This window comes from Coregonus lavaretus (assembly GCF_964263955.1).
Source record: "Coregonus lavaretus genome assembly, chromosome: 13".
NCBI lineage: Eukaryota > Metazoa > Chordata > Actinopteri > Salmoniformes > Salmonidae > Coregonus > Coregonus lavaretus.
In genome coordinates, this window is record NC_140000.1 from 14,865,603 (window position 1) to 14,877,565 (window position 11,963).

The 11,963-nt window shown below is 45.4% G+C and overlaps 1 protein-coding gene across 1 annotated transcript; it reads left to right on the top strand.

Moving 5' to 3' along the window:
• The first annotated feature begins 895 nt into the window (after positions 1–895).
• Positions 896–11,051, top strand: LOC311140233 (potassium-transporting ATPase alpha chain 1). The gene is made up of 22 exons (XM_084175183.1): positions 896–1,161; positions 1,285–1,395; positions 1,489–1,548; positions 1,996–2,199; positions 2,550–2,663; positions 2,924–3,058; positions 3,467–3,584; positions 4,931–5,199; positions 5,292–5,600; positions 5,718–5,852; positions 6,027–6,219; positions 6,999–7,174; positions 7,331–7,467; positions 7,874–8,024; positions 8,195–8,363; positions 8,533–8,687; positions 8,777–8,900; positions 9,128–9,273; positions 9,437–9,570; positions 9,764–9,865; positions 9,973–10,064; positions 10,315–11,051. The coding sequence occupies exons 1-22, from the start codon at positions 1,150–1,152 to the stop codon at positions 10,341–10,343; spliced, it is 3,075 nt and encodes a 1,024-aa protein (XP_084031309.1). The 5' UTR covers positions 896–1,149; the 3' UTR covers positions 10,344–11,051.
• The last annotated feature ends 912 nt before the right edge of the window (positions 11,052–11,963 follow it).

Consider the following 11,963-nt stretch of genomic DNA (forward strand, 5'->3'; position numbering starts at 1 on the left):
ATGAACGGAGCAAAGTACAGAGAGATCCTGAAAATAGCTGTTTAGCGACGCTCCCCATCCAACCTGACAGCACTTGAGAGGATCTGCGTTTCGGTCCCCATTTCTAAACGCTTATAGCCCTGGCATGACCATTACATTTACGTTTTAGTCATTTAGCAGACGCTCTTATCCAGAGCGACTTACAGTTAGTGAGTGCATACATTTTAATTTTTTTTCTCCATACTGGAATCGAACCCACAACCCTGGCGTTGCAAATGCCATGCTCTACCAACTGAGCTACATCCCTGCCGGCCATTCCCTCCCCTACCCTGGACGACGCTGGGCCAATTGTGCGCCGCCCCATGGGTCTCCCGGTCGCGGCCGGCTACGACAGAGCCTGGATTCGAACCAGGATCTCTAGTGGCACAGCTAGCACTGCGATGCAGTGCCTTAGACCACTGCACCACTCGGTGCATTCCACTGTATTTTATTTGAATTGACCATTACAGTTTTTTACAGTGATATATTCTGTAAGTTAAGCCCTCCTGAGGGCAGATAATGAACTATAGTATATAGAAGGCATTTGAATCTACTTCTCACTAGATGTGTTTCATCCAATTCATGTCTTCTATATCTGTACCAGTCATTGAATGGGATGAACCAGTCATTGTCTCAGTGTCAATGTATCAGTCAATTAATGGGTATCTGAGTTGAGAAGAAAATCACCCTTGATGTAATACAGATTTGGCCTATCACAAGTGAAAGAAGTAGTTGTGACTTTGGAATGGCATTGACCTTCTTGGTAGCTTTACAGTTAATCAGGGAACGTAGAAAGTGTGTATTCTGATAAGACAGGTACAAGCCCTACGCACAAGGCCATTGGCACTGATATGAAAGAGCCACCAAAATGGGTAGGGGACGCGTTGCCACTAACCTTAATAGGGGTGACATTGGCTGCACTTAAAATGGCACTGCCATTTTGGGGCGGGTAGAGAAGGTGAAGGTGGTGCAGTAGTATATAAAGCTGAGCCAACAGTCTGGTCCTGCTCTGGAGGTTGGGGATTTTACTGTGAGGAACGTCCCTAGTGTGGATATAAAGACGCTTCCAAGATTTCGGGGGAAAAGAGGACTGAGCGTTGGACTTCAATTGATTTGGGCAGGCCCTCCACCATGAGTAAAGGGGTAGGTGACCCATTTATGTGATCAAATTGCCATAAATTAAATGTGATTTTCCTTCAATGATCAAGGATATTGTTTATTCACACCCTGGCAAGATGATACAGGATGTCATTTCTTTGTCTTCAGGACTCTTACGACATGTTTGAGATGAATGGAGAGGTGGACGTCAAGATGAAGAAAAAGAAGAAGATGAAGAAAAAGGATAGGCTAGAGGGCATGAAGAAGGAGATGGACATTGTGAGTGTGATTCGCAAGACCAAAAGGAAATGAAATGGGACAGAATTGCTTCATAAGTACATTGTAGCTTTTACAGTCTGTACATTTTTACAGGATGACCACGAGATCACAATAGAAGAGCTAGAGATGAGGTATACCACCAGTGTTACCAAGGTAACTAAACTACCATGGGGCTTCTGTCTGTGCCTGTGCCTGTCTATGTCTGTGTCTGTCTGTGTTTGTGTCTGTGTCTGTGTCTCTGTCTGTCTGTCTGTCTGTCTGTCTGTCTGTCTGTCTGTCTGTCTGTCTGTCTGTCTGTCTGTCTGTCTGTCTGTCTGTCTGTCTGTCTGTCTGTCTGTCTGTCTGTCTGTCTGTCTGTCTGTCTGTCTGTCTGTCTGTCTGTCTGTCTGTCTGTCTGTCTGTCTGCCTGTCTGCCTGTCTGTCTGTCTGTGTCTGTGTCTGTGTCTGTGTCTGTGTCTGTGTCAGTGTCTGTGTCTGTGTCTTTGTCTGTCTGTCTTTGTGATGAAACAGACTGCTGCTAATATAGAGTAAATGCTCCCTCTCTCTCTCTCCCTCTCTCTCACTCTCTCTCCCCTCCTCCTCCCCCTTCCCTCCCCTCAGGGCCTGACCTCCAGCAAAGCCGCAGAGGTTCTGGAGCGAGACGGCCCCAACGAACTGCTTCCCCCCAAAGGGACCCCAGAGTACGTCAAGTTTGCCCGCCAGTTGGCCGGAGGGCTGCAGTGTCTGATGTGGGTGGCAGCCGTCATCTGCTTCATTGCTTTCGGCATCGAGTTCTCCAGGGGAACCCTCGGCTGCTTTGACGATGTGAGGAGGAGGGGGCGGGAAAGAAAAAGGGGGAGGAGAGAGGAAGAGGTGGAGTAGGAGACTATAGGGCAGGAATGTTGAACAATATTAGAATAGTGAGGAAGGGATTGTTGACAGATGGATAAGGAGAGAGTTGAAGCGTTCTCTAAAGTTACAATGGGAGGGTGAAGGAGAGGCTAAAGTTACACTGAGAGGGTGAAGGAGAGGCTAAAGTTGCACTGGGAGGCTGAAGGAGCAAGTACTGAATGTGAAGAAAGGGGAATATATACGATAACAACATGTATTACAGCGTCAACATATTGTGACTGTTTGTTTCATCACCATTTCTCTGTGACCACACCTGTCTACAGCTGTACCTCGCCATCACTCTGATCACTGTTGTTGTGGTGACTGGCTGTTTCGGTTACTACCAAGAGTTTAAGAGCACCAACATCATCGCCAGCTTCAAAAATCTAGTGCCACAGGTAAAGATATGGAAATACATTATAACTAGAGAAATACATTATAACTAGGGCCATGAGTGTTTCCTGAGCATGTTACAAGACCAGGAAAAACTCCTGGCCCTGAATTGTTATTGTAAGAAACTGTTTACTTTCATGACAAATATATATCTTTCATCAAGACAGATCATAATCCACTCACTACAGCACTGAGCCAAGGCAGTCAGTCCATCAATCAATCATTGAAATCCTGGGATTTGGTATAACCATCTATCTCTTTCTAGCAAGCCCTGGTGATCCGTGATGGGCAGAAGAACCAGATCAATGCCATGGACCTGGTGGTGGGAGACCTGGTGGAGATCAAGGGCGGCGACCGCGTGCCTGCTGACATCCGCATCATCTTTGCCCAGGGCTGTAAGGTAGGTACACTAGGCCACCAGTTCCCATTATAGACCACTAACACAGTTTCAACCCAGAAGTAATGGCTAAGGGTGTTGATGAAGGTTGAGCAGGAATGTGAACATAGAGCTAGGATTAGGGCTAGGATTAGGGCTAGGATTAGTATTAGGGTTATAGAGTTAGGGTTAGGGCTGAAGCTAGGATTAGGGTTGATCCGGGATGTGGACATGAAGCCAGGGTTAGGGTTAGGGTTGACTCGGGGTGTGGACAGGAAGTTAGGGCTAGGGTTAGGGTTAGGTATAAGGTTGACTCGGGGTGTTGGCATGAAGCTAGAGTTAGGGTTAGGTTATGCAGAAGATCTCGGTTTGAACCCTGGTTGGTTTCATATGTTATAACCCTGAGTTCCTTGATCTCATCATCCCCTCCAGGTGGATAACTCATCCCTGACAGGAGAGTCAGAGCCCCAGAGCAAAACCCCGGAGTGTACCCACGAGAACCCCCTAGAGACCAAGAACATTGCCTTCTTCTCCACCACCTGCCTGGAAGGTAGACACACCACAGGAGGCTGCTGAGGGGAGGACGGTTCATAATAATGGCTGGAATGGAGTAAATGGAATAGCATCAAACACATGGAAACAATGTGTTTGATGAGATCAATACCATTCCATTTATTCCGTACGATGACCCCGTCCTCCCCAATTAAGGTGCCACCAACCTCCTGTGCTACACACACACATAAACACACACAAACACACTGGCATGCAGACACACACACACACACACATATAGTCGTGGTCAAAAGTTTTGAGAATGACACAAATACTATTTTTCACAAAGTCTGCTGCCTCAGTTTTGATGATGGCAATTTGCATATACTCTATAATGTCATGAAGAGTGATCAGATGAATTGCAATGAATTGCAAAGGCCCTCTTTATCCTGAGACCATTCATGTGTGGGGTTGCTTCTCAGCCAAGGGAGTGGGCTCACTCACAATTTTGCCTAAGAACACAGCCATGAATAAAGAATGGTACCAACACATCCTCCGAGAGCAACTTCTCCCAACCATCCAAGAACAGTTTGATGACGACCAATGCCTTTTCCAGCATGATGGAGCACCTTGCCATAAGGCAAAAGTGATAACTAAGTGGCTCAGGGAACAAAACATCGACATTTTGGGTCCATGGCCAGGAATCTCCCCAGACCAAGAGGCGGGTGGACAAACAAAAAGCCACAAATTCTGACAAACTCCAAGCATTGATTATGCAAGAATGGGCTGCCATCAGTCAGGATGTGGCCCAGAAGTTAATTGACAGCATGCCAGGGTGGATTGCAGAGGTCTTGAAAAAGAAGGGTCAACACTGCAAATATTGACTCTTTGCATAAACTTAATGTAATTGTCAATAAAAGCCTTTGACACTTATGGAATGCTTGGAATTATACTTCAGTATACCATAGTAACATCTGACTAAAATATCTCATAACACTGAAGCAGCGAACTTTGTGAAGACCAATACTTGTGTCATTCTCAAAACTTTTGACCACGACTGTACATGCTGCCACCACTGCCTGAAAGGTACTACAGACAGACACCAGAGGAGGTTGGTGGGAGGAGCTATAGGAGGACGGGCTCATTTTAATGGCTGGAATGGAATTAATAGAACAGAGTCAAACACGTTGTTTCCATGTGTTTGATGTGTTTGGTAGTATTGGTACCATTCCATATATTCCACCACCAGCCTCCTCTGACAGACACACCCCCCTTATTCAATCAAACACAGAAAAGATTTACACAGAAACACTTACAATCATAACAACACAAATTAGCAAAAACATCAACATCATACTCACAATGTAATCTAAAATCCCTTTTCCTCTGCTTGGCCCCTAACAGGAGTGGCCACAGGAACGGTCATCAACACGGGTGACCGCACCATCATTGGCCGCATTGCCAGCTTGGCGTCAGGCGTAGGCAATGAGAAGACGCCAATTGCCATAGAGATTGAGCACTTTGTTGACATCATTGCTGGGCTGGCCATCTTCTTTGGATTCACCTTCTTTGTGGTGGCCATGTTTATCGGCTATGCCTTCCTGGAGGCTATGATCTTCTTCATGGCCATCGTGGTGGCCTATGTACCTGAAGGGCTGCTGGCTACTGTCACTGTGAGTCAACACTGAGGCTCTGGTCTGTCTAGGCCTTCATCAAGTTGATTATTAACAGTTTTCATCCCCCTCCTCCCTCTCTCTCCCCCCAGGTGTGTCTGTCGCTGACGGCCAAGCGACTGGCCAGGAAGAACTGTGTGGTGAAGAACCTGGAGGCTGTGGAGACCCTGGGCTCCACCTCGGTCATCTGCTCTGACAAGACGGGCACTCTGACCCAGAACAGGATGACCGTGGCCCACCTGTGGTTTGACAATGTGGTCCATGCCGCAGACACCACAGAGGACCAATCAGGTCAGAGCTTTGACCAATCATCCGAGACATGGCGATCGTTGGCGAGAGTGGCAGGACTCTGTAACCGGGCCATCTTCAAACCCAACCAGGAGTCTCTACCTATTCCTAGGGTGAGCAGATCGATACCACCCTCAACAGACACCTTGGCAAACACATTCATTCACAAACACAGCATCAATTAAAAACTAGATGATTTATGATGTAAACAATACACCTATGTGCAACAGAGAATAGTGGTGGGCGACGCCTCAGAGACGGCTCTGCTGAAGTTCACTGAGCTGGCCATAGGGAACATGATGGAATACAGGGAGCGCTTCAAAAAGGTTGTTGAAGTACCATTCAACTCCACCAACAAGTTCCAGGTAAGAGGCCTGATTTTCTGATCTGATTTCAAGTCAGTCTGTTGAAAGTGTGTTATATAATCTATAGTATGTTGTATAGGTGTATCATGTGACCATTAGAAATACCTTAATGGCATTACCAGAATGAGCTATTTGTGTTTGAATTATACTCTCTCTCCCCCCGGTGGCGAGTAGCTGTCAGTGCATGAGTTGGAGGACCCCATGGACCTGCGCTACCTGCTGGTGATGAAGGGGGCGCCAGAGAGGATCTTGGAGCGCTGCTCCACCATCCTGATCAAGGGCCAGGAGCTGCCCCTGGATGAACAGTGGAGAGAGGCCTTCCAGACCGCATACATGGACTTGGGGAGCCTGGGGGAGAGAGTGCTGGGTAAGGGACAGTGTTGGGGAGTAGTGAACTACATGTAATTCAACTAGTAATTTCACTACATTTTTTAGTAGCTTGGTAGTAGTTGAATTCAATTCAAACCTTGGAAGTGTTTTCAGTAGTTTTACATTTATTGTGTTACTTTTTTGCCATGTAGCATTGTAGCTAACTACTGGAACTACACACTACTTTTTGGGGCTAAAATAAAATAAAATATGGGTGAATTAGGCAAGATATTTCTTTCTTTTTCTGTATCAGACCTGCCAAATGTTTTGTGTTTAATAGGTTAAATTACACATTCTGTTAACATCTGACTGCAGAATGATCTGTTCTTGCAATTTGTAGTCTATGACATTTCAGATTTAGATATAATAATGTATCACGAAGTGAGTTTGGATGTAGTGAACTACTTTTTCTAAGTAACTTTAGTTAAGTAAACTATGTTTTTCTTAATGGTAGCTTTAGTGTAGCTTAACTTATTTTAGTGTGAATTAATTTGTAGCTTGGTAAGCTATATTTTCAGAGTAGCTTCCCCAACAGTGGTAAGGGACCATACAAGGCTATAGGAAACCATGCAGGAATGCTGTAGGAACAAGCCAAGAGAGAAAAGCAACAGGATCAATTGACTACAAGAGAGGATGAGGGGAGAAAACTCACATCTAGATAATGTGAAAATACAAAATAGTACCACAGAAGCTATATAAGGTATCAGGGGGAAATTGGTACCTTAATGGTTTCTCTTCTTTGGGCCCATACAGTAAATACCAAACATTTGTCTCCAGGTTTCTGTCACATCTATCTGAATGAGAATGAGTTCCCTCGTGGTTACAAGTTTGACTCTGATGAGATGAACTTCACCACGTCTGGTTTGTGTTTCGCTGGACTCATCTCCATGATCGACCCACCCCGCGCCACTGTGCCAGACGCTGTCATGAAGTGCCGCACGGCTGGAATAAGGGTACGAGGGTCAAATGGGGGAGAGATTGAGCAAAGGAGAAAGACAGAAAGAGAGAAAGGGAGAGAGAGAGAGAGAGAGTTAGAACATAGCTAATACAGTCTCTCTCATTGTGTCACGTCAACCTACATCAACTCATTCCATTGTGAATTCCCTCAGGTAGTCATGGTGACGGGCGACCACCCGATCACGGCCAGAGCTATCGCTGCCAACGTTGGCATCATCACAGAGGGCAGTGAGACAGTAGAGGACATCGCCACCAGGAAACGCATCCCAGTGGAGCAGGTCAACAGGAGGTGGGTCTTGGTCCCCAACACCAACACGGTATGGCAGGGTTAGGATTCTGACTCTCACTGTGGTTGATTCATCTCCTGTGACAGATATGACTATTTATACAGAGTTTGTATATCAAGTAAGAAGGAGTGAGAACTCCTAAAACTTATTGGAGGTAATATCGCCCTGTCAGTGGATTTGACATGTCAGTGGATTTGACATGGTCCTCTGTAGCTCAGCTGGTAGAGCACGGCGCTTGTAACGCCAAGGTAGTGGGTTTGATCCCCGGGACCACCCATACACAAAAATGTATGCACGCATGACTGTAAGTCGCTTTGGATAAAAGCGTCTGCTAAATGGCATATTATTATTATCATTATTATTCTATTCTATCACATTCTAATCTAATCTATTCTATGTGGTCTTCAGGGATGCCCGTGCCTGTGTGATCAGTGGCGGTCAGCTGAAGGACATGAGCAGTGAGGAGCTGGACGAAGCGTTGAGGAGTCACCCTGAAATGGTGTTCGCCCGCACCTCCCCCCAGCAGAAACTCATCATCGTGGAGAGCTGCCAGCGCCTGGTGAGCCCCCCCCGCCCGCCCCGCCCCCCACCAATACCAATACTTTAGTCACACTGCATTCCAGAGAGGTTTTGGGTTTTGCTTACCCTTCTTTTTTGTCATGTTATCTCTCTCAAACCCTCTCATCCCATCTCTTTCTCTCTCACTCTCTCACTTTCTCTCTCACTAAGGGCTCCATTGTGGCTGTGACAGGTGATGGGGTGAACGACTCCCCTGCGTTGAAAAAGGCAGACATCGGTATTGCCATGGGCATAGCTGGCTCTGACGCAGCCAAGAATGCAGCTGACATGATTCTGCTGGATGACAACTTTGCCTCCATCGTCACAGGGGTGGAGCAGGGTGAGTGAGAGTGTCTTAGCAAATCACAAAAAAATATAGCCATTTTAACCGGCTGATTACAATTTAAATGTATCCTGTGAACCAAAATTTGGTTTCACAAAGTTAAGCCTTCATGATACTAAGTAATACTGATATTGAGGGACTGATTTTGACCATATCTGACACCCAGGCCGTCTGATCTTTGACAACCTGAAGAAGTCCATCGCGTACACGCTGACCAAGAACATTCCTGAGCTCACGCCTTACCTCATCTACATCACTGTCAGTGTTCCTCTGCCATTGGGCTGCATCACCATCCTCATGATTGAGCTGGCCACTGACATCGTAAGTCTCCTCCTCTTCCTCACCCCTCATCTCCCTGCTCTCTAAGACCACTGTAGAATGATGATGATTATCCTTCTTCTATCCCACAGTTTCCCTCTGTGTCTCTGGCATATGAGAAGGCAGAGAGTGATATTATGCATCTGAAACCCAGGAACCCGCGTAAGGATAGGTTGGTGAATGAAGCTCTGGCTGCCTACTCCTACTTTCAGATTGGTGAGGGTTCATGTCTGTTCCTGTAGTATGTAAATATCTGGAAGAGGCCTTGCTTTTTCACTAGGTCCTTTGAGCTCGATTGATCCTTGAAGCTGAATGGTTTATTTACCAATATTCAAGGTGATAACCTACAAATAGTCTAATAGTACATTTTTCATGTTAAATTTTCTCCTCTCTCCCTCTCTTTTTGTTTCTCTCTCTCCCTTTCCCCCTCTTCCCTTCTCCAGGAGCGATCCAGTCTTTTGCTGGTTTCACAGACTACTTTACAGCGATGGCCCAGGAGGGCTGGTATCCCCTGCTGTGTGTGGGGCTCAGGTCCCATTGGGAGAACGTCCATCTGCAGGACCTGCAGGACAGCTATGGCCAGGAGTGGGTGAGTGTGTGTAGCTTACTGTAGGATAGATATAGCCAGGAGGGGATTAGTGTGTGTGTCTTATGGCCAGGGGTGGCGAGTGCGTGTGGCATTACAGCGCCCTCACTTACCTGTACCTCCTGGAAATGCCTGTTGAAAATCTCCTGTCTTGTCTGTTTTGCAGACGTACGCCCAGCGTCTGTATCAGCAGTACACCTGCTACACTGTCTTCTTCATCAGTATCGAGATCTGCCAGATTGCTGACGTGTTGATCAGGAAAACCCGCCGTCTGTCCATCTTCCAGCAGGGCTTCTTTAGGTCAGTGGATGGTGACTGCAGGGAACAAATGTCTCTTACTCCCTACATACAATCATATACTCTATTTTATGTATCGTTCATGAAAGGATGGTGGCAGAGAAGGCTTCCAACTAAATAACTTGGGATGTGTCAATCTTGATGGGGCTAATAAAACATTGTTTGACCATCCTCCATGTTTTCCCTTTGTGTGCAGGAACAAGGTGCTGGTGAGTGCCATCGTCTTCCAGCTGTTACTGGGTAACCTGCTGTGCTACTGCCCAGGGATGCCTAACATTTTCAACTTCATGCCCATTAGGTACTGTTACACTCTTTTTGACTTAAATGGTTGTCGATTCATCTTCTCTGTCATTGTTTTGATGGCTTTCATGTTGGTTTGTTCATGCGTGTAACTCCCCCTTACAGGGGCCAATGGTGGTTCGTGCCAATCCCGTACGGAATTCTAATCTTCGTCTATGACGAGATCAGGAAGCTGGGGGTCAGAAGACATCCAGGAAGTAAGTAGCCATGCTTGCTTCTGTCTTATCCATCCATTCATCCATCCATGCATCTATCCATCCATTCATACACCCACCCACCCATCCATCCACCCACCCACCCACCAACCCACCCACCCACCCATCCACCCACCCACCCATCCATCCATCCATCCATCCATCCATCCATCCATCCATCTATTTATCATCTATCCATCCATTTCTTGCAGTAGTCCACCCTAATTCTCATTATTTCCATTCCCTCTCACAGGTTGGTGGGACCAGGAGCTGTATTATTGAGACAAGAGGGCAGATATCTAGACCAGAGCCATAGGTATACAGACGTAGGTTTGCGTTTTTCATCATTAATCTTGTTCTGGAGGCAGCTCAGCTCTGCAGAGTGGTCACTAGCTGGCACAGCCACAAAGTCATCAAATCTGTTTTTAATTCTAACCCTAACTTTAACCACACTGCTAACCCTAGCTAATGGCTAACCCTAAACTTATTTTTGTTTTCATGAACTTTTACAATATAGCCAATTTGACTTTAAAGCTGGCCTAAGAGGAAATCGCTCAGTTCTGCCTCTAGGACAAGACTCATGACAATAAACGTAAACCTGCTATACAGACGGAGTCTGACTAGCAAACTATCCTCCATCTTGGCCCCAAACATTCCATTACAAACATTGGTGCCATGGTGTCCATTAGAATTTAAAAAACAAACAAGTTTTGCCAAACTCTGAATATCCTAAACCATTTCTGATATGGAACCAAATATTATACATTGAAACAATAACCATAAATTCTTATGTGATATGTGTTTAAAGACACCTCCATGTTCTAATACAAAAAATAGAATGCTTGATGTGAGTTTGTCATATCAAATTTAATTTAGAATCCTTTCCTTTTGTAAATCCAGTATGTAGATGTCTGTGTGTGATTGCCTTTTGCTTCTGAATTCAATTGCCTTTATATGTATAACATCAAACATATTTGCCATCAAGGGTTCTTTCTTGGTGATACAGTAGCCTATATGCATTGTATTTCTGTATTTGTATGAATAAAGTGTGTCAAATATAATGTATTGTATGACTTCATATTCTAGAGAGAAATCTGAAATGTTTCTCCACTATTATAATTTCAATTGAAATTAATGAATCACTTTTATTAAAAGCCAGAGACACTCATGAGTTTGTCCATTGTGTAGCTCAGTCTACCTCTGGTTGATCTAATCTTATCCTGTCCTACAGCATCAGACCATCTGCTTGGCTGTGGGTGGCTGAGCTGGGCTGCCATTGGCTGAGCTGGGTTGTGGGTAGGCTACTCCCCTCCCTCCAGGATGACTTTACAGAATTCACTTCCTGGCTCCATTGATGTTGCTGCTTTTTTTTAATCATTGTTATTGGCCTTTCCCTATTTCTGTGCATTAACAACACCGGTATGCAACAGTAATGTGCCCACCAGAATGAATGGTACCTTTAAGCATTTTTTTATAATATAGCTTTGACACCTCCACAGTGAAAAAAGCTTACCAATACTGAGGGATATGATGTCATTGATGTACTTCCTTTCCTTTTGGGTCATTTCAACGCACTACCACACGATGGCGCCATTGAGTAAAGTAGGCTACAGTGTGTTCTTGGTTTGACACAATGACCGTATGGTTTGACAGCTAATTGGCTTCACATATTATTATTCCTATACATTTAGATATTTTTACGCCACTCACCATAAGTGATGTAACATTTAATATACACCCTGTTCAGTCAGATTAGAGATGAATCTAGTCAACTTCAAAACTAAACGTTTAGGTAGCATTCCATCATAGCGGTTAAGCGCTTTGGGCCAGTAACCGAAAGGTCGCAGGTTCGAATCCCCGGGCCGGCAAGGTGGACAAATCTGCCGTTCTGCCCTTGGGCAA

Excerpts from the sequence above, each read along its gene's own strand:
- LOC311140233 (XM_084175183.1), top strand. Across the intron at positions 3,585-4,930 it reads CTCCACCACCTGCCTGGAAG|GAGTGGCCACAGGAACGGTC; the intron begins GTAGACACACCA and ends GGCCCCTAACAG. Across the intron at positions 8,901-9,127 it reads CTACTCCTACTTTCAGATTG|GAGCGATCCAGTCTTTTGCT; the intron begins GTGAGGGTTCAT and ends TCCCTTCTCCAG.